The following is a 23,506-nucleotide window of genomic DNA, read 5'->3' as shown; positions in this document are numbered from 1 at the left end:
AGAGAGAGAGAGAGAGAGAGAGAGAGAGAGAGAGAGAGAGAGAGAGAGAGAGAGAGAGAGAGAGATCGATCCATTCATCCATCCATTTTCCGATCCGCTATCCCAGCCGTCTTCGGGCAGTAGAAGGGGGCCACCCTGAACCGGTTGCCAGCGAATCGCAGGGCACAGAGACAAACAACCATCTACGCTTACACTCACACCGAGGGACAATTTGGAGTGTTCAATCCGCCTGCCATGCATGTTTTTGGAATGTGGGAGGAAACCGGAGTACCCGGAGAAAACCCACACAGGCCCGGGGAGAACATGCAAACTCCACATAGGAAGGCCAGAGCCGGATCGAACCTACGACCTCTGCACTGTGAGGTCAACACGCTAACCACTGGATCACCGGGCCGCATATATAGATATATGGATAGATATACGGTAGATATACATATATTTATATCAGGCTTCAGTATATTTAAACAGGTTAGTGCCTTTTCTCATGTATGCTTAAGAATACATGGCTTGTACTGATCTGTGTGTGATCTGGTTGGCTCTGTGACGCAACATGAGCATACAGCAGTGTGTGCGTTCCCCTTGGAGGACTGTAATTGAGTGTGATAAGTGAAATAAAAAGATCGCAATGCGGCTCAGCCTAAATCAGTTAGGCTACAATTCAATCAATAATGATGTTTAGGATTATAAACACTTTTCAAGATGCGCTCCTCACGAAAGCTGTTCTTCCTTGTAGAGTTGATTATATGTATTATGGGGCATTAAAGTAGATGTGGCGGGGGGAGATTAAGAAAAGCTTTTTGACAGCTTCCTCACAACTGCTGTTGTTACATTTTCACAGCATCTACCATGATGACTGTTGAAGTTTCTTGAGCAGACTGCAGTCTGATGTTTCTCTTTAATCCTCTCGAAAGTCTCGGCTACACCAAATATCAGCTTCAAAGACGTGTTCTCTTCTTGACAACTTAATGGCTGAATGTTTCACCACTGTACACGTGTACCTTCAAAGTACCGTGAAATAATAAGAGGATAAAGCATTTTTACTTCATGCCACACGACTTAATTTCTGACTTAGCACGAGGTTGTTGTCTGTTCATGTGATAATCAAGGCTGTTGTTTGGAGCATAGAAAGGTGAGACTGTAAACAAATCCTCATCCCAGCTCCTGAATAAAATATGCGCGAGACGTATGTCCTTGTGCCGATTACACCTCCACTTTCACAAAATGAGAGCTGTAGTTTAACATCCCACTAGATTAGCCAGCACCCGGCAAGCACTTAAGCCCCAACCACCCCCGAAATCGCAATTAAAAACTTATGCCCGGAAGGAGGTTTTTGCACCTACATTTTTTTTTCATGGCAAAGATTTGGGGCAACAAAATCCTGCTAGTGAAGAAGGATTATTTTCTTTCTGTATTTCCATTGAACCTCTGCAGATGATCCAGCTGAGCAACGGACTTGCCTTATCTGTGGAGATCGAGCCACAGGCCTACACTATGGCATCATTTCCTGTGAAGGCTGCAAGGGTTTCTTCAAGCGCAGCATTTGCAACAAGCGCGTGTACCGATGCAGCAGGGACAAGAACTGCGAGATGTCACGCAAGCAACGCAACCGCTGCCAGTATTGCCGCCTACTCAAGTGTCTGCAAATGGGGATGAACCGCAAAGGTAAACTATGGGCTGCCAATTGACGGTAACGTTTTAAGACTCAACATCAATTCACTACTGTAATTCAAATAGAGTACAATGCAGAATTGCCTTGTTATGTTTTGTAATCTTTGATGCTGCCTCCTTGGACATAAACATGAAAAAAAAAAACACTTTTCAGACAAGTAATCTGCAGTTTGAATCGAGGCATCTGGGTTCTTTTGTTTGTTGAGGATATTTCAAGAGGACTTCACTTGTCTTGATTCAACCTTTGCAAATTACCATGACCTGGATGACTCATATTAAACACTGGCATTTAGATAACAAGAATACCATGCTCCTCCATGCATACATACATACTCTTCAAAAATAGGTGGAAAACATTATTGATACCCTTTGTCAAAGAAAAAAAATAAGAGGCTACCGAATAACTTGGTGAGTGGAAGTTGCTAAAATGCATGTCAACAATCCACAAAAGCTTCAAAAAAGAAGCTTTGTGGTTTGAAGAGACGCAATTGGAGCTTGTGGACAAGTCGCATTAGCTCAAAAATCGATTTATTTATTTATTTTTATTTTTTTTACAATATATCCTGTGCGCCCCCACGAGATGAGCGAAAGCCCAAATCAGTAAAGCTGTAATTTTATCAACTCATCTGCTGCACTGTGATGATGTTAAACATGATTAACAGCATTCAATATCTACTTCTATCTACTTCAGGGTGTAGCCATTTTCAGCTGTTTTCTGGGTTTGAGCCGCGATTGGTCGTTACTTGAACCCTGAGACACTGTCATGTCATTTACAGTCAACAACAAGTGGCAAAATGACCACCCCCTGAGATGGCTAAAAACAGGTTGCTGATAATTCATATTCCACAAGCACAATATTACTGAGAATGCAGTGTTTATATAACATATTAGTGTAAAAATAAAAACATGAATAAAAATGACTTGACTTCCCCCTATAACAACTCAATGATCTCAAGACTAACAACTCATCCTGGAGCAAAATATGGCTCGCAGTGTTAGAAAGTTTGGCCTCAGATGCAGGGGTCCATCAACAGACTAGATACTCAACAGAAAGCCGAAACTTGCAAGAATAGCTTAGAACAAAACATCTGACCACTTCACAATGGCCTTAAATGAAAGCAGGTAGAAATCTCCCGAAGGAGCCACAACAGGCCACGCCCTTGAAACCTGAGACAGCTGAAGCAGTTTTCCCACAAGGAGTTGATAAGCATATGGTGTCGCCAGGTGTCAAAGTATCATTAAGACTTATAAAAACTCTATTGTTGTTTCACTAACCACGATGGTCTTTAAAGTCACATCAATTACTGTATATCCAAATGTGTACATGCATAGGCCTACAACGTACATAAATACATTGCACGTGTATTTTGATAACTTGTAAAGTACTGTTTAGTTTACTTGTCTCATAAAAAGTGTCATGAGTGTCAGTCGCAGTATTATTATTGTTATTATTATTATTATTATTATTATTATCATTATGACTATTATTGTTGTTCTTGTTCAGGATGTTTTACATGCAGTTACAGTCAGCCACTTACTTGAGTCGTTGTCAGCCATTTCAAGCCATAAAAACTCACTTTAAGACAAATTTTAAATAATTTGGGGCCTATTTATAAATATTCTAAGGTCCTTGGAATATATCAAGACGTGGTTAAATGTTAAATTTACTGTCGCTTTCCAACGTCAGTGTGGGAAGAGTTTAGTCGGTTCTTTACTGCCCCCTTATGGAAACGTTACGTGTTGCACTCCTAGTAACTTGCATTAATTAACGTGAGCATCGCTTGACTCAGGAAATTGATTTGATTGACGTCTATCGATCGAAAACAGGAAAGGCCATAGTTAGAATTGAGAGAAATCTCTAGCTCGTCAACTTTTGTATTCTTCTTTTAGAATCTAGTGTCACCCACTAGATAGAGCTTAAGTATTTATAATCACTGTGGGCAACAATAAAAATGATGTTGAAATTATTTTATTCATATGTACATGTATGTATATTTTTTTAACCACACAGCAATCAGAGAGGATGGCATGCCAGGAGGGAGGAACAAAAGCATTGGGCCGGTTCAGGTAAATCATTTGACACTTTACAATAACTGTTTTTGATGTTCTCTCTGAAACATTGACTGAGCTGTCTCGTACTATAAACAAATATTCAGGCTGAACTGAAGCCAAGATTTCATCGCTTGTATAATGATGAGAGCATAAATCATTGACATAAATAGTGGAGAGCTGTAGCAGCAATAGCGCTGGTGGGAGAATGCTTGTGAAGTATATAACGATAGTAAACCTTGACCTTGTATCGTCACTATATTAGCGCAGTATTTTCTATTCAGCGTGGCTTTGTTTTTAACTTTGGCAAGAGTGAAAATGGTTGGGAACGAAAATGCGAGACATGAGGCTAAGTAACATCAAAACACAATTGAAGAGAAAAGTGGAGATGTGCTCAATTCATTCCAGCTCAATTTATTCAATGCAAGGAAGAAAAACTGACATATTGGCATGCATAAAAAGGCAGAATCATTTATTCTATTCAAAAGAAATGAATTGCTGTTTCAGTATATGGGCTGAAACCAAATTGACCCTGGCCAGAAATGTTGAAAAACACTCATGACATCCTAATTTATTAAACATAGCTTTTTGTCAGTTCTCTCTTTGCACGGGCTTGCAATTTTAATTGTGTATACCCGCACGCACGCACACAAACACACATTCACACAAACACACATTCACACACACTCACACACACACACACACACACACACACACACACACACACACACACACACACACACACACACACACACACACACACACACACACACACACACTTTTGTTTCTTTCTCTCAAGGTCCCTTTCATTGTGTGACAACGTCCTTGCTCCTGAACATTCGAGTGAAAAGCACTGTCTTGGTCGTACATGCAAATTAATGGAATTGAGCTCCTCTGTGCTTTTGGTCAAAAGGACATGCTGTAAATTTCCCCGGGCCCAGAAGTGTCACTGTGCATGTTTCAGATCACGGAGGAGGAGATTGAGCGTATCATGTCAGGCCAGGAATTCAAGGAGGACGCCCCAGAGCACACATGGGGCAACAACGGCGACAGCGACCACAGCTCTCCCAGCAACGGAGCTTCGGAGGGCAACCAGCCTTCACCTGCCTCCACACTGTCATCCAAGTGAGTTGCTTGTCTCATCCGCTGGATTGCGCATCACCGCCACTCGGTCCGCCACTGAGATAATGAGCCGGCCCTGACAGTGTAATACCTCATTCATCTTCCGCAAGACTTGAATTAAAGTATTCATTGCATGAAGAATGCCTTCGTTTGCGGCTCTTCAGGCACGGCAATGACATCAAAAATAAAGAACTCGCTGCACTATCAGCTCTTCTTGTAATGAAGAAGTGCCCATTGTCTATCTTTACTCAACAAGGACGAATCATGTCTAGGCCCTCGCGTGATGATATTTATTTTATATCAACGGCTTTATCTCCTCAGCTTTGCAGCTGATAGCTAATCGGAGAAATAGTCGCGTTTGTCTTATCAACTACAATCTGAGATAAAGTGTCCCAGAATAACAAAATGCCGATGTGGACTATGCCATGGCATGCAGGTACAAGACCCATGTAAATTTTGCTGTTCAAAGTAAAGGATCCCACTTGTGTTTAGAGCAGTGGTTCTTAACCTGGGTTCGATCGAACCCTCGGGGTTCAGTGAATCGGTCTCAGGGATTCGACAGAGCCTCTACCATACAATTAAAAAAACTTGAATTTGTATTGACTTTTTTCTGTTTTTAAGAAATGCATTTTTAATGTCTTGAATTTGTAAAAAAATCATATTTTTATTTTTCACTAAAGAAAGGTTCAGTGAATTTGCATATGATCTGGTTGGGTTCGGTTCAGCAAATGCTTGCAAAGGCAACAAAAGTTGCATTGGTCCACTTTTCTGACCAATGCTGGTGAATATCAGGGTCAACTCTGTCCTTCGTGATATTTAGCGACTTTAGCGATGCTTAGAGGCAACTGCCGCAATTGCTTGGGAAAGTGTTTGCGAAAGACAACTGGTGGCGACTTGCCGTGGCTATTTAGGAAAGCGTCACAAAGACTAGCAACTATTTGACACTCTTTTGTCACTTTTTGGGAACCTTTGGCGAATCTATGGACCCAACGCAATGAAAATGTGTATGAACCTTCTCTGCAGTCAGTTTTCTGCTGGCCACCATCAAAGATGGATTTCGATGATATGGATAGATGTGTTTTTTTGTGGCAAATACACAAATATGAACTTATCAGGATTGTCAAACAGATGTTTTGTCAACTCCTCTTTTCCTTTTTCCAGTCGCTCCACCGAGATGAACGGCTACACAGCAGCCCTCAGAGATCAGTACATCAACACCTCCATGTCAACACACTACCAGCTTCTGCCACACCTCTTTAGTTATGCTGCCCAGTCTGGTCTGCTGGCCCCCCAGCCCCGCAGCCTTTACCCGCAGTCCCATCCATTAGTGCTGCAGCTGGTGGCGGCTGAAGACCTGGCCCCACTGGCCACCCCGATGCTGATAGAAGATGGGTGAGGACACACATACATTGTACACCCCTCCTTGAAACGGTTGCCTTCAGAAGCCATCGCAATATATTGTGTACATAGTATATGGTCTGTCTTTATTTTTCGTTACTGACGAGTCAACGTTTGCTATTTTTCACAGGGCTCTTGATATGGTTCATAAAATAATTTATTTGGCAACTGCAACTAACTTCCCAGACACAGTTGAAAGAAGGTTCCAACACGCCAGTGCCTCCATAGAAACAAAGATATGTCAGGCCTATGTGTGACCTTACAAATGTTCTTTTGAATGCATGTGTAAATAATTCTCACAAATTCCACAGTCTTGGAGACAGTCTTCCCAGAAGAATGAAAATAACTTCATTTGCTAGACATAGAACAATGTTTTTTTTTTTTTTTCAAGGCCGATTCCAATTCCGATTAGTAGTAGTCAACGAGGCCCATAACCACTACTCGGCGCTCATATTCATTTTCAGTAAAAGATTAAGCAACAAATGTTTAATGGTGGTGTAATCACGCCAAAATAGTTGTGCACACAACCAAATTTATGCTTAACCACACTTGTTGTGGCGTTCGGCAATACACACACACACACACACGCACACACACACACACACGCACACACAAACACACACTCGCTCTATCAGATACCTATTTAGATTCGTGATTGACAGTCAAGCAGTACGGCTTGTCAAGAAGTTGACGCATCGACTTTACCACTCAGCAATGACAGTTGAGGTCGATTAATCGCCACGTGCGTTTTAGCCACAATACGGACGTTTTGCTGAAATCAACAGCTGTTGTGTCCACATAGCAAATTAGCAGCAGTGCCTGTAGCATGTGGCAATATTTTATGAAATACCCGTGGCACGGTCACTTGCAAAATATGCAAAGCTATCTTCAACTACAACAAAAGCACAAGTGAGCTGCATGCCCATCTGAAAAGCCATTTGCTAATGCTAGCTGTTAGCCTAACATCAGCCGACATCGTAATCTCCAGACACATGTCTGTAACTGTGAAAAAACAGACATAATACTTGATCAATATGCTCTTTCTTGAGAAAATGAACAGTGCATTTTGCCAAAGAAATCATCCAGTTAGTCTTTCTCTCAACTTCCTACCAGATTCATTCTGTCTCCCTCATCCAATGACGAATGACAGACACCTTCAGGGTCTCACAACCAGTCGGATCTTATCAAACCATTGCTATGGAAATTGTAGAACTTTAATACCAATCCATGTAACACAACTACGGGTTTTCTACAATACATGATTCAAAGCATTCCCGCCTACCCCGTCGTCTTTTTATTTGTATTGTAGTAATGAAAACCGAAGCGAGTAGTGACCTTGCAATTGTGTTTCATGAATTGGTGTTTTACAAGTTCCAAGTGTGCGAGGCCTTGGAGGTCTCTGGGCAGGATTGGCTGAATGATTCTCCGAATATGATGGGGTGACCGAACCAGTTTGTGTTTGGAGGCAGTGACCTTTTTTTTCGGGTTGGTGCATTTGAATGACGTCATCGATGAGTCGACATTGACTCCTCTTGGCATCCACTACAAAGAAATCTGGCGACGCCATGTCTGAGTTGGCTCCTGATCATGAGCATGGCATCCAAACCAGTGGAATTTTATCCTCATCATAATCATCATTATCGTCGTCATTTGAATTTTTGAAGTGTACATGCAGGTACTGGACATTGTGTACTGTATTTGTTCTTAGCTGTCAAGTTGTACTGAATTTTTATATAATAATTGGAGATGTTGGTAAGCATTTGAAATGTGACTTCAGTGTTTTGGGATCATAGTTTGTGATATATTTATGGTTTGAAATGTTTATAGAGGCTATTCTATTCACTTTTAGGGGAGTGTCTGTGTCTTTTTGGAAATTTACATCAAGGTGGCCTGGCTGTCGCTATCCCCATGAATCGTATCAATTTTTTCCGTGTAATATGGTTGAACATGCTATGACAATGTCACCATTAAATGTGTGTATATTTTTCCCTCTCCTTTTTAAATTGTCTTTTTTCTCCCCCGTACATAAGCTACAAGGTAACACAGGTGGAGCTGTTTGCCTTGCTGTGTCGCCTGGCAGATGAGCTGCTCTTCCGTCAGATCTCATGGATCAAGAAGTTGCCTTTCTTTTGCGAGCTCTCCATCGAGGACTACACCTGCCTGCTCAGCTCCACTTGGCAGGAGCTCATCCTGCTCTCCTGTCTCACAATATACAGCGCCCAGATCTTCGGGGACCTGGCCAATGTCACGGCCAAGTACACGCCATCTGACGACGAGCTGCAGGGGTGAGCGGCTGCGGGGATGACAGAGAGGCACTCCTTTATTTTCAGTCCATGAGATGAATATTTTTATGACAGCCTACAATTTTATCCAACACCTCAGTTAAAGTTACTTACCTCCATTTTAACTCCTCTTTGAGTGATTGAGAAACAGCTAATTGGTTAGCGGTTTTGCTGACCTGCTATCACACAAACACAGTGTTAGTTTATGGATTTACAAGTTTGGGGCATTGACAATTTCTGCGCCAGAGCACATCTCCAGTCCAGCCATCTTTGCTGTCATAGTACATGACAGGGGCCCTTCCAGATTGATGTTTTGCTCAGTCCCACAACAGAAAAGACATGCTCAGCAAATGCATCATTTTGTGGAAGTACGGTGGCTCGTCCAACCCTGATTATAAAACTGAGTAAAAGGGGAGTTTGTACACTCTACTGGTGCACTGTTACCTTCTAGCGGTAAATTTCAGTTAAAAAAAAAAACACAAGTTAGTTACCATCACCATCACAACAAGGGAATATAACACCGTCAATGAAGTGAAGAAAAGCGTCCAATGCCAAGGAGAAGTTTTTCGTGTCTCTGCTTACTGTAAGCCAATCAAAAGTGAGCTCTCACAGGGTCGCCCACGACGGGCCAACCAATTGCAGCGCCTCTCACTGTCCACTGTTGTCAAGTTCGTTAGTCTCTTTTTGGAAAAGAAAATTATGGCTGAAGGGGTCAGAATAGTCGCTAAATAGAGGCAAAGTTGGCAACACTGCAGACCCAAGTTGTAGTTCTTGCTTGTTAACAGGCGTTTTCAAGTTTCAATACGCGTGCACATCAAAATAAATTCTGTTTCAAAATAAAAGCAGGACATATTTGACATTTTACCTAGACTTGACGGTCACTGTGAGAGTCGGTCAGAGACTGTGGACAAGACCGCAGGTGGCCCTCACGCCGTACTTTTTTCAGATCTGTTTTAGATAGATAGACCTTTTGGTCTAATACTCTTACTTCTACTTTTTTTCCTGAAAACAATCTCACATCCATGTTGAGGCCCTCTTTCTGTACACACAAGTAGTGCACACACAAACATAAACGCACTTACACGTACACGTGTACACACACAGAGTTTCAATGATCATGGTCTCAATTCAAATAGCGAGACAACACCATCCATCCATCCATCCATTTTCAGATCCGCATATCCTCACGGGGGTCGTTAGTGTGCTGGCGCCTATCCCAGCTGTCTTCGGGCAGTAGGTGGAGGACACCCTGAACCAGTTGCCAGCCAATCGCAGGGCACACACAGACAAACAGCCATCCACGCTCACACTCACACCTCGGGACTCACACCTAAGAGTATTCAATCAGCCTACCGTGCATGTTTTTGGAATGTGGGAGGAAATCAAAGTACCTGGAGAAAACCCACGTAGGTACGGGGAGAACATGCAAACTCCACACAGGGAGGCTGGAGCCGGAATTTGCACCTCTGCACTGTGAGGCCGATGTGCTAACTGCCCGAGACAGCACCACTTTGGCTTGAATATAAAAGTGTACCTGTGGTAGGAAATATTTATGCTTTATCAAGACAAACTGCATCCAAATGCATTTTTATGGTTACACTGGTTGTATTAAAGCAAGCTTATGTAGCTTGTGGAACCTATTTGTCGAGATGCCATAGCAGCTAACGCGTGCAGCCATACTTGCAAGCAACAAGCGGAGCTCTTATGTGACGTAGCCGCATTGAAAACTGTCTTGGCCCAGCCGTCTCTCCAATTCAAAGTTGCATTTTCTTGGTCAGCGCAGACGGTTATTTGTCTTTGTGTTTGGCTGGCAACCAGTTAAGGGTGTACCCGGCAAACTGCCCAAAGACAACTGGGATAGGCTGCGGCACGCTCCGCGACCCTTGTGAGGAGAAGCAGATCAGAAAATGGAAGGATGGATGGTTTACTTTTAAAACACACTGACTAAACAAGGTTTAATCTTTGTTTTCATTCAATACAGTGTTGCATACATAAAAGTTGTAAAAACTGAAGATGACTACTTTTCGGATTTCGCTTATCACGGGTTGTTTTTGGAACGTAGCCCCCGCAATAAACGAGGGATTACTGTATGAGATGTCAGATTTTCGGATACTGTAATGGCCAACCAATATTTTACGAAGAATTAAGGAAGATATCACAGCAGCAATTCTCCAAGACAGCCAGTCGTTCTAGTCTGTTAGTTCTATATCTGCAAAATGCTTTATAATTCCTTTTGCGATCACTTGGAGCAAATTAGAATTGGAATGGGGCCAGCGAACCAGTCCATGAATAGGACGACTCCCGAATACAGAGCTGTGGCTAGCACCATCTGTCTGGCATGCGGTGTTATGTCTTTCACTATTGGTAATAAAGGATGTGTGGGGGTTTGACCAAGTGTAAATCAGGCTCGAATTATCTCACCTCATGACACACTTTCTCTTAATATACAGCGCCGCACTGATGTCTCAGTTTGTAGTCTGGTGGCTTAGCAGCCCACGTGTGATTTAAAGTGGCAGCCCCGATTTCAATGTTCTGATGAACTAGATAAGAACAATGACGTGAGGTGAGGTGAATTAAACTTTGTGGATCTTTTTCAAACTGATTCTTACGCACTTTCAAAGAATGAAATCATAATTCATAGTTATTTGTTTCCAGTAATAGGAAGAGGAAACCACCTCCACTTTTTGGATTTGACACGGGGTTTGTGTAAATAAATCGTCTGTCTATTGGTCAGTTTCAGTGAGGACGGCATGGAGGTGATGGAGAGGCTGATCTATCTCTTTCGCAAATTCCACCAGTTGAAGATCAGCAATGAGGAGTATGCCTGCATGAAAGCAATCAACTTCCTAAACCAAGGTACCACAGCAAACTACTTGCTGTATAATTTCATTTAATCCGTACTGTGGTCCTCATGTCGGCGCGCGTGCTTTTACATCCCTGCAGATATCAGAGGACTGTCAAACATCTCTCAGCTAGAGCAGCTGAACAAGCGCTACTGGTATGTGTGTCAGGACTACACCGAGTATAAGTACCCGCACCAGCCCAAACGCTTTCCTGAGATCATGATGTGTCTGCCAGAGATCCGCTGCATCGCAGGTAAGACCAGAATAAATGATGTACCGTATTTTCCGCACGATAGGGCGCACCGAAAAGTCTTCAATTTTCTTAAAAGCTCACCGCGCGCCTTTAAATCCGGTGCGCCTTGTCTATGTTCATTACGGTAATATGTCGACCCCAAGATGGCTGCTTGCTGGAGACATGCTTACAATGTTATAACTTGTTGTTGGTTCAGTGAACTGTGTCGCTGCTTTATTAAATAAGTTTTTGTTGCAGCTCCGAAAAAAGGAGAGCTGTGGTGTTGTTTTTTTTAAACAGTCTCAACAAATGCAGGTACGTCTTTGTCCGTCTGCGTGCCTTCTCTTCTTCAGTTCGACTCGAGAGGCGTTCAAGACCGCCTCCGAAAAACGTAAACTAACGATTACTTCAATGAAACAACGAAAATTGAAAATACTAGATTAAAACTGAAAAGCAAGCGAGGATATCACAAAATAAATTCTATAGCCGCCCTCTACAGAATTTATATGTGATTTCATCATTTGTGAATACACAACAAAGGAATAAATAACTACTACTGACATCTGATCGTTGTGTTAGCGCTATGATCAAGGAAATGCCAATGCGTTTTTCGAAGGCGGTCATGAACGCCTCTCGAGTTGAACGGAAGAAGAGAAGGCACGGAGACGGACAAAGACGCACCTGTATTTGTTGAAAAAAGGAGAGCTGTGGTTTTATTTATTTATTTTTTTAAATGCAGACTTTATTAATGGTTTTCACAGTCTCAACAAATACAGGTACTGCACGTCTTTGTCCGTCTCCGTGCCTTCTCTTCTTCCGTTCCACTCGAGAGGTGTTCAAGGCCGCCTCCGAAAAACCTAAATTAATGATTACTTCAATGAAACTACAAAGAAAATCAAGCAAGGAAATCACAAAATAAATTTTGTAGGGGGGGGATATAGAATTTATTTTGTGATTTCCTCACTTGATTTTCTGTTTTGATGCATTATTTTCAATTTTTGTAGTTTCATTTAAGTACAGTAAATTAGGTTTTTCAGAGGCGGTCATGAATGCCTCTCGAGTTGAACGGACACCTCTCGAGTTCAATGGAAGGAGCGTAGCACCATCTAGTGGAGGCATTGTAGATTGTGCCTTATAATGCGATGCGTCCAATGTATGAAAATAAAATACAAAATAGCCATTCATTGAAGGTGCGCCTCATAATCCAGTGCGCCTTTTAGTGCGGAAAATACAGTATTTATTTATTTATTTATTAGAATCTTGGATTGCATTGGGAAATGCAAGGCACCAGTTGTCGAAAGATACGGAACCGTCTTTTCATTTTCGTGTTCGTACAGTTTGGACAAGACCGTCCTTTATGCCAAAAAAACTCTACCGGCCCCATCATGTGCCTTGAATACCCCCACCCCCTCCCCCACCCTCAAGGCGAGGGAATGGTCTCACCTCCAATGAATGTGACAAGCAGCTAGTTTTGTGCGCCTTTTAGTGCGGAAAATACAGTATTTATTTATTTATTTATTAGAATCTTGGATTGCATTGGGAAATGCAAGGCACCAGTTGTCGAAAGATACGGAACCGTCTTTTCATTTTCGTGTTCGTACAGTTTGGACAAGACCGTCCTTTATGCCAAAAAAACTCTACCGGCCCCATCATGTGCCTTTGGGCGTGAACGAAAGCAAAGCTAAAGCAGTTGTATGTGTTTTCAGGGAAGTTGGTCAATGTTCCTCTGGAGCAGCTCCCCCTCTTGTTCAAAGCAGTCTTGCACTCCTGCAAATCCAGTCTGACCAGCTACAGGACCGGCCCGTCACCCTGCGTGACCACCTCCTCTGGAAATTAGAGGCCTCCCCGACCCTGACCGCATAACCGACAACCCTCTCCCAATCAAACCTCCAACCCCACTCCCACCCCCCACCCCTCCGCCGAAGAATACCCCCACCCCCTCCCCCACCCTCAAGGCGAGGGAATGGTCTCACCTCCAATGAATGTGACAAGCAGCTAGTTTTTTTTTCTTTTCTTTTTTTTTAAATGACTTTTTTTTATATTTATTACACGACAGAGCTGAATGTATGCTGATTTACACTGTGCACATGCTTCTGTACAAAACAAATGCTCATAGATGCATTGGTCTTTGGAGTTTACAAGTGTGTATCCAGTTTGCTCAATGTGTCAGTGTTGCCATTGTTCGAGCGAGACTAAAAGAAGAAGAAGAAAAAAAAAGAGTTTATTTTATTCGGATGGGGGAAGATAGACACACATAAGTGTTTTGAGACTACCTCAGGAAGATGTTATCGCTATTTTCGTGGTGTTAATAAAGAGTTGCCCAGTCTTATACACAATTCCGATAGATGCTTTGGCACCTCAATCAAGAGTCTGAATGTTCAAAGGAGCTGTGCAAATCAAACATTAAGAAGTGGTGAGGTTTTATGACTAGATAGTGGAAAAAGATGAGCTACTTGAGCTGCACGGACTCTTGGACATTCTGCTTATGGGAGGCGTAACTTTCCATGAGTGAAGGTGACAGCTATTTGGATCAGTGGGATCTTCTTTGGAAAAGGAGTATACGGGTATTTTTTACAATCAGAGACTGGGGATGTAAGGCTTTATTGCAAGGGTAAAGGAGGATAGCTAGCTTTGCTGTTTGTTTGATTTTTTTTTTTTTTTGACCAAAGTATTATGCAATGCTTGTTTTTTTCTTTCTTTTTTTCCAAAATGCCCATTTATGGGTGTGGAGCTGATAGCTCGACAAAACATTTCTTGTCAATGAAGGATAAGTATAAGAAATGAATCAATCTTGATCCAAGGGGGAGACCCTCTGATGGACAGATGAGCACATTGCCAGATTTCCTCCCAAATGCTGCTGCTGCTACGCCTGCACCCTCACATGCATTCAGCAGATGTGATTTGGTGTCATTTGGAGGGAAACTAACAACTGATCAGCAGTTCTCGTTCAATAATTTCATGAGCCAGTTGTCATGAAGGTACCCCGATGCACATCGGCCGAGCAAAGACATTTTGCTATTGTTAGACTTGTATCTGGTCCTGTCGAGTCCAATCACGTTTTTTTTTTTTTTTGCACAGACCCAAAACCAGAAGATTAGATTCGACCTGAATCAAACTCTGTATCAGGTCACTGTCTAAACTGGTGCACAGTGAGTTGGATTGGGACGATTGACTCCACGGACTAGGAAATGAATGTTTATGTGCTGATTCAAGTTCAGCCACAAAGATTGCAGATAATCATTTTATGATGTGCTGATATGATTTTAGTGTGATTGATTTGGTGTCGAGCAGTAACTGGAGCTCCGGCCCTTGCTCTCTGTGTGACGGATATGCACATTCTTGCAGAAAATGGTCTTTAATTTTGGGGCTGCTTGAGCATCTTCTGCGATGCCTCCGTTTTTTAGCAGTTTCATGATGTGCAAACCATTTGAAATGCAGACAAAAAAAAAAAATGCAGTCATTGCAACGACTCTCTTTTATTTTTATTTTTTGCACACATCGGTGACGTTCAGAGACCTTGACCTCGGCCGCTGCCCGCCCAGTGTGTTCCTCTCTCAGGCCTCTCTCGGCCTGGATCGAAACAGGGTAAAGTGAGTGTTATGTATGCATTCAGGAGTTGTTCCAGCGACCATGCTGATGTGCTTGTTGTGTTAGTAGACTTTAGTTTTCAGGACATAGAAGGTCCTCTGTAGGAAAAAAAGTTTCCGCTTGATTTGCATAGGATGGTCATCCCGCTGCCTTCTTGCGGGTGAAAGTGGATATAAGTTTGGAAGTGAAACAACACGGTTTGGGGGGCGCGGCTGTGTGCCGATTGTCCCTCTTTTAACATTTACGACGAGCACCGCGAGATCCAGGCGCATCTCCAGACTGTTCGCTTGTCCCAATGTTGCCGTTTTCAGCCACGGCCCCGTGTGCATCTGCGGCCTTAACGCTACCACCGAAGCGGTGCGGTGTTTCTCTTTCGAATGCTTCGCTTCTCTTTTCATCTTTGAATTTTTTTACATTTTCGTGTACAGTACCTATGTAGTGATTTTGAATATTTTGCGTTGTTCTTTTTCTCATGTATTCATTCTTTTTTTTCGAGTGAGGATGACTCCTCATTTTCTGTCTCTTAACTTTTTTTTGTGGACTTGGTATAAGACGCATTCCCTTCGTGCACAGCGGTTTATGAAAGCGTTACTCAGGGGTTGTGATGCCATCACACCTTTTTATGCGACGATATTGGCATTTAGGAACCTTTCACGTATTACTTGATCTGTAAAATCAGGTGTTGTGGGATCACTTGGGAATCCGAACTGGCATTCTGTTTCTTCCGTTTTCTGCAGTGGCAAAGTTATTGAAATGCAAGCATTTGTTTTGCATCAGTTTCAATGGAAGCCGTGCAGATCGAGTCAGTAAATCGCCTTAGTTTGACTCAACGCTGGATATGTGACCATTTGGTGATGGAGGACGTCCATTTTCTGGAGTAATCATTGAAATGCCCGTGAATCGTAGTTAACGCATTTCAAGTGAACACACAGTTAGCGTGACGATAACGCACACACGGGTAAATCTCTTCTACATAGCTGTTTTATGGCCTATTCGGAGTTTGTGATATGAGGTGAACTGCTCGTTTTCGAGCACGTATAGCTCAGTGATTGATTGTTGCGTCATGTGAAATGCAAAAGAACACACTTCACTCCGCTAAGCTGCCTAGCTAGGCAGCTACAGGGGCTTCTCAAACGGAGCAATATTGATGCGGTTGAAGGAGATGAGAAAAGTTCAGGGTGGCCAACAAAACAGGCCACTACCAACTCTCTTTTCTCAAAGTAACTTCAGGAATGCATTGAACATCACACACATCTGAGATCTGACTGTGGAAAAAAAAAAGATCTGAAGGGAGATTTTTCCTTTGATGTAGCTTCCTGCTACTCAACTCAAATAACTCATCTCCACTGCCCTATTGTTGCCAATTTCTGTCATAATGTAATACACATGAAAATGATTTTTTTTCTTTTTTTTTTTTTTTTTTTGGGACACAAGGAAAAATGTCATTTGTAATATCTGTGCTGAAACTACCTCTTTATCATCATTTTACTGACACTACATATAGGTGATTTTTTTTTTTGTCTTATTTATTGGATTCATTTTCTCTTCACTCGTTTCATCCAGTGACCTCTCAGATTCATGAAAGTGCTTCAAACCTGACGATTGTAACTTTTTCAGCATGTTGCCGCATGCTTCACTCTACCTCACACTTGCTGCTGTTTGTCTCTGTCAGCCTGCTAATTTTTCCTGACCTCTGGTTGGAACACAACAACTTTTTTTTTTTTTTTAATCTCTATTTTCAGGGATCCTCGTTTACCTCACCCCTTTGTTTGATTTTTAATTCGCGTCATCTATTGTTTCCCATTCTGCCCTGTTATCATGAATCCAAAACCAAAGATGAAAGAATGTCCATGACAATGTCAACATACTGATTGTTATTCACGTGAAGCATTCTCGCCGCCCTTAAGCAATGCTTGATTTTCCTGTGTTTACCTTGCTTTTTTTTTTCTTTTTTTTTTTAAAGAGCTCCCAATCTTGTGAATGGCAGTTGGCCGTGTGTGGATACATGATATTCAACACGTCATGATAGGTTTTTTTTTTTTTTTTTTTTTTGCTATTGAGCTACGTGATTGCTGTTCACCATTCAAGGCAACGCGGTGTTCACAATGTGGATGCTTATCATATCTGATGCCGCTTGTGATTGATTATCAATCAGTCAATGTAATTGTGGTCACGCTGACATCTCCTCGTCTTTACGTGCTTCCTCCCTCGGTCGAGTGACCCTGGCACTGTGGCACGAGACGACTGTGGTTTTTATCACTGGGTTTCGATTCACACGGGCTCCTGAATAGAAGCAGCAGCTTTACTTGCTGATCATGATATTAACGTGTCATAATAAGGAGAGGTTAATGGAGAAGGACCTACTGGGATGGTTATTAGCTTTTCCAACCTCTTGTATATGTAAGTGCATAGCTCATTTTACTGTGTATTTAATGCCACCAATCTATCACCATTTAAAAAGTGTTTCGTGTTTTATCTTCCTGTATGCTTAATTTTGCCAGTCATGTAGAATGTGTCCAACCCCATTGATCCGATGTTTTCAAAGCCCGTTTTCCAGGAGCACAAGGTGAGGAGAGTCTGGGGCTGAAGTAAAAAGAATTGTGAACCTAAATATCTCAGGGAATACATTTATTTACACACTGTTGTTTACTGTGAACAGACAATGGAAACTGCTTCGTGTTTTTCTCTTCAGAAATCTTGTCTGCTCTTGTTACTTTAACTACCTGTGAAAAATGTGATCCATTATGTGTTAAAAGCATGTTTAGAATGTGTTAGGAAATAAAAACCAAATAAATGTGAACGTTATGCAAGCATAACCCCATGTTGTCCTTGATTTTTCTTCTGCTCATTCCATTTATTTTAGTCACAGAAAGAAGTACGAGCAACTGATTAGCTGCTGGTCTATTCCACTGATTCGGTGTTGCTGAGGTCCTTGAGAGGTTTCGAAACAGCGCAGAGCCAAACGCTAAATGGAACATATGTACTTTCTACTCCGACATCACACATACGGACTTGAGACATTTAATCCCCTTGTGTGTTCTTACTGCTCTAAGCTCTTATTATGTGAAGCAAAGGCGTGCCATACATTTGGTTCATGGGCCTTCAGTGGTGACTTTCCCAACTCCGTCCACCACCACGATCACATCACAGTGATGGAAACCATCAAGACAATACAAAAAAAGCAAGGCAAAAGCACACATCCGGATCAGTTTAGATTACCGGTAATCATTTTTCTAATATGACAAAAGCATGTACACATGCATCCATCTATTTTCTATTCCACTTATCCTGACTCGGGTTGTTGGAGAGCCGGAGCCTATCCTCGCTGACTTTGGGCAAATATGTGGGGTACTACTTGTACCAGGTATTTCGAAAAAAAAAGTAATCTGGATCAGGATCCCTTTATTTCTGGTATTTCAAAGAACTTTCAAATTAGATCAAATGGATCCAGATGCCACCACAGCAGAATTACAGACAGTTTGAAGTCGTTGATGTGGTCGACTACCAGGATTCGTCCCATTTGTGTTTTTCACCTTCATAAGATAAGATATCCTTTATTTGTCCCACACTGGGGAAATTTACATCGTGATTCATTTTTATTAGGCTATTCTTTAAATTGCCTTCAGCGCGAAATTAAGCTCTTCATGATTTCCTTTTGATAAAATGCACTTGTGAATTTACTCTAAAAGCAATTCAAAGTAGCTTTGATTAGAATGTCTGATAATATCACATGAAGATGTTAATCTAATTTAGGTTTATGCAATTCTGGACCCAAATAGATTTATGTAGCCCAGGGGTTCTCAATTTATTTATTCATTTTTTTTAACCAGGTACAGTACAGTACTACTTTAACCTTACATAGCTGCTTGAAATACAGTAGCGTAGTAGGCCACAGGGGTCTCAAACGGGAGGTCAACCCCCAAATTTTCTTTACAATAACATGTTCTATGCACCTCCACCAGTCTAAACGGCATTCTGATTAATATTGCGTTCGTGGAATATGATTTAAGCATGTAAATAAAAAAATTCTACCTCAATGAACGTTAAAAAGCAAACAGTTCTTCAAGATGGCGGCCCTGTGGTTCAGGGGTTAGCGCGTCGGCCTCGCAGTGCTGAGGTATCGGGCTCAATTCCAGCTCTGGCCTCCCTGTGGGGAGTTTGCATGTTCTCCCTGTGCCTGCGTGGGTTTTCTCTGGGTACTCCGGTTTCCTCCCACATTCCAAAAACATGCATGGCAGGCTGAGTGAACACTCAAAATTGTCCCAAGGTGTGAGTGTGAGCACGGATGGTTGTTCGTCTTTGTGTGGATGGATAGATGGACGGAGTTCTTCAAGATTAAATTAAAAATGCGTTCAACTTACAGGTGAAATAAAACTGAATTATTCTTCGGCAGTGATTTGTTCAGGTGCCACAAGTGCAGGGGTGTCAAACTCATTTTTGGCGCGGGCCACATCTTAGTTACAGGATCCCCTGGAGGGCCGTTTTGACTGAAACCATTTAAAGGAGTCAAGAATAACTGTTGATTCAACTGTTGTTGAAGTTACTATCATGAGGGGTTCGGTAATAAGAAAATGCTTAGAATATATCTCTTATTTATTACATATGAGAATTAAAAAACATGTGGTAGACATTTTTGAAAGGATCTTGGAAGTTGACATGTTTGAGCGGCTTTCGCGGGCCACATAAAATGATGTGGCGGAGCAGGTCCAGCCCCGGGCCTTGAGTTTGACACATGTGCACTAGTGGGAACCCGAGTAGCATTCTTGGTACTCGTACCACAGCTCGAGAAACATAGCTTACAGTCCAGGATGGGGATGTTTCAGGTCACATTAATAATAATAATAATAATAATAGATAGATATATCCTTTATTTGTCCCACACTGGGGCAATTTACAGTCTGCAGCAGCAAGATAATGGGTAGAAAGAAGAAAGAAGAAAAGAAAACAAACACTGTTCAATTAAGTGCAATATAAATACAGATATGGATAAGGTCGCAGTGCTATTTACAATTGTCTTCCTATAATAATAATAATAATAATAACAGGTGGCCCGATAGTCCAGAGGTTAGCACGTCGACTTCACAGAGCAGAGGTACCGGGACTCCGGCCTCCCTGTGTGGAGTTTGCATGTTCTCCCCGGGCCTGCGTGGGTTTTCTCTGGGTACTCCGGTTTCCTCCCACATTCCAAAAACATGCATGGCAGGCTGATTGATCACTCTAAATTGTCCCTAGGTGTGAGTGAGGGCGTGCATGGTTGTTCGTCTCTGTGTGCCCTGCGATTGGCTGGCAACCAATTCGGGGTGTCCCCCGGCTACTGCCCAAAGGCAGCTGGGATAGGCTCCAGCACCCGCGCGACCCTAGTGAGGATAAAGCGGTTCAGTAGATGAATGAATGAATAATAGTAATATTTAGTAAAATTATTATAACTCAGGAATTGGCTTTGTCAGTATTTGTGTAATATTACAATGTATTATGTTTATTATTGATCTTATCAGTCCATCTTATGATGATGATAAATGTATACTTTGGACTTGACATTTTACCATCTGTTCTATTTTCCAGAAAAAAATGGCATCAATCAAAATAGAATAACGGGTGTATCCATCCTTCTGTCCTCATGCCCGCTTTAAGTCGGCTGGACAATGTATTGTGTGTCCTATGATCGCTCTATATACACCGTGAAACCTTGCTGGATCCACCCATTCTAGTAGGATCTGGATTCATCCTGATCTTTAGCAACAAAACTGTCCTCATCTTCACCTTCAAATAACCAAGAACAGCATTTATTTGATCAGGATTCTAGGTAGTATTGGATGACAAATGCATATCCCAATTTTACGAGGATGAGGATCACGTATCCTGTCTGAAATACTTTTACAGACTAATCTTAACCAGATGTAATATTTCTTGAAATATTGACAGTAGCCAATCATAGGGCACACTATAGACAAACAACTATTCACAAACGGACAATTTCAAGTGTTCAATTCGCCTACCATGCATGTTTTTGGAATGTTGGAGCTTTCTCTGGAGCACTTTGGAGAACATGAGAACACCACGCAGGAAGGCCAAAGACCAGATTTGAATCAAACCACATAGAAAATGGATGGATAGACAAGAATAAACATCTGTATGTTTATTTTTATAAACTGAAAAACAACATCTACGTATGAAAATGTATCATCCTTATATAACATTTCAGATTGTTTCATTCGTAGTAGTCTGCGGTATGTTGCGTCGACAGTAAGTTGTCAGCAGACCTACATCATGAGTGTGGTGCAGGTCAATGATCCATGGCGCATCGCTTTATCTCCTCAAGGTTGACAGATTGGCTTTTGACAGGCTAGCCTATAACCCCTCGCACCCCCACCCAACAAGCTTCTAATCAGATCTGTGCCAGTCAAGGCTGTGGATTCCCCTGAGTGCAACAACACCCATGAGAGGTAGTGGTGGGCGGTCTGATGATTGATTTTGTACATGAATATATTTAAGAGTGCAGGACTTGAGCGCCACCATCAACTGAGCGATAAGCATCAGGCAGGAGAACCGACATGTTTATTATCTCTGTTTATTTGCTTGATGTGTTGGTGTCTGTGGTCTCACCTTGGCACAAAGCAATGCCAACTGCTCTGTTTGTTTGAGCTGTACCACATGTCCAACATCTTTCTTAATGATAGAACACCCTACTGATTATATAATAATGAATGATCCAGCAACAATTGAGGAAGATACATACCGGTAGTTTCACATATCTTCACACATCACTTTGATTTTTGATTTTGATTATAATGACCAGTAAATGTTAGGGGCGATTGGGTGACTAAATGACCTGTCTTCAAAATCGGACTGTGATGAAGTCAAGCGGCCATTTTGCCACTTGCTGTCAACTGAAAATGACATCACATTTGCTCGGGGCTCAGGTCACAACCAATAATGGTTTCAGTCCAAACATGTGAGCCATGACCGGTTGTTACTTGAGCCCTGAGCAACTGCGATGTTATTTTCAGTTGACAGAAAGTGACAAAATGGCCGCCCCCTGAGATGGAAAAAAGCGGGTGGATTTTGCTGCTGAACTCATACCCCATCAACACAATATTAACCAGAATGCCCAGTGTAGACTAATGGAGGCGCATATAGCATACTATTGTAAAGAAAATGTGGGGGTTGACCTCCCCGTTAACAACAGTAATGACGTTTACGGTTATGACAGAAGATCCAGAAAGCCACCGGCAAGTAGTAGCGCTACAGTTTATATGAAATTTGTTTTACTCTAATACTTAACTAGTTTTATAATTTCATGTAAATGTGGCGAGCTAGTACAAAACGTAGACTCTCTGTTTACGCTCTTTGCATGATTAGAATATTGCTCTAGTGGCTTGTGCAATCTACTTCTACCTTGACAATCGCGCTGTGTCATTTATAGTTCAACTATTACAGCCTCAAAATATTTTTCGATGACACCACCAAGAATGGTCCCACAGTATGCCCAGCTTGTCCTATGGCAAAGCAGGAGCTCTGTTCATTTAACGACTTACTGTTGAAGCAAGACATGGCTCAGCAACTAATGATGTTTCCATTACATTTATCTCTTGAGCATTACAGAGTTGAAAGCCTATGTCAATATTGTACTTCAACAAATGACCTCGAATAGGTTTATTGACAACATATTTTATCACCCGTGTGCAATGGAACAATTGTGACATCCTCTTTCCAAAGTTGACACAGTCAACTGATTAAGACCTCGAGTTCAGTAGTTTGTTTTAAGAATAATTTGTACCGCAGTCACAAAGATACAGCCCGGTGTGACTTTGCAGGATTCACAACTTGGATGTCTGTGTTAAACTTTGCTTAAGCTGAATGACAGTATTTCAAAGAACCATCCAGGGGTAAGAGGTAACTGCCTGAGTCCCAGTTGATTTCCACTGAGAGGTGAGGTACACCCCTGATCAGCCAGCAGTCAATCACAGGACAAATATCGACTAACCACTCACACTCATATTCACACTTATTACAACAGGGGTGTCCAAATGTTTCCCTCTGAGTGCAGCATGCAGTAAAATCCGAGGAGGGTGCATAAATTTCGCTGGTCAGTCACTCGTCATTCGCCAGCGGCCTGCCCAGCAGTCCATCATCATCGGTCCGTCATTATTTCAGGCCGGCCCAGTCCGTCAGTCCGTCATCCTTATTTCAAACACCCTTGCGTCATTGCTCAATTAAATTAATCTCAAATATTTTAGGACCGCCAGTAAGGTGAAGTGCACAATTGTATTCATTTAGAAGCAGTTTGAACCTTGATACACAAATATATATATATATATATATAT

At 42.0% G+C, this 23,506-nt stretch overlaps 1 protein-coding gene across 3 annotated transcripts in view; it reads left to right on the top strand.

Annotated features, from left to right (window-relative positions):
• nr6a1a (nuclear receptor subfamily 6, group A, member 1a) overlaps positions 1-13,454 on the top strand; it is a 155,632-nt gene extending 142,178 nt beyond the window's left edge. For 2 of the 3 annotated variants that reach the window (XM_019860969.1, XM_019860971.1), the window contains 8 exons: positions 1,432-1,662; positions 3,680-3,735; positions 4,682-4,842; positions 6,001-6,231; positions 8,268-8,522; positions 11,254-11,375; positions 11,463-11,615; positions 13,301-13,454. In XM_019860969.1, coding sequence (XP_019716528.1) covers positions 1,432-1,662; positions 3,680-3,735; positions 4,682-4,842; positions 6,001-6,231; positions 8,268-8,522; positions 11,254-11,375; positions 11,463-11,615; positions 13,301-13,431 — 1,340 coding nt within the window. In that variant the 3' untranslated portion in view covers positions 13,432-13,454. The remainder of the gene's footprint in view (positions 1-1,431; positions 1,663-3,679; positions 3,736-4,681; positions 4,843-6,000; positions 6,232-8,267; positions 8,523-11,253; positions 11,376-11,462; positions 11,616-13,300) is intronic. The other variant, XM_019860970.1, reaches the window with a different exon arrangement.
• The last annotated feature ends 10,052 nt before the right edge of the window (positions 13,455-23,506 follow it).

This window comes from Hippocampus comes, unplaced genomic scaffold (genome assembly GCF_001891065.2).
Source record: "Hippocampus comes isolate QL1 unplaced genomic scaffold, H_comes_QL1_v1.1 scaffold130, whole genome shotgun sequence".
Lineage (NCBI taxonomy): Eukaryota > Metazoa > Chordata > Actinopteri > Syngnathiformes > Syngnathidae > Hippocampus > Hippocampus comes.
Note: the sequence above shows the minus strand (reverse complement) of the source record. Positions and strands in the feature narration are given on the sequence as shown.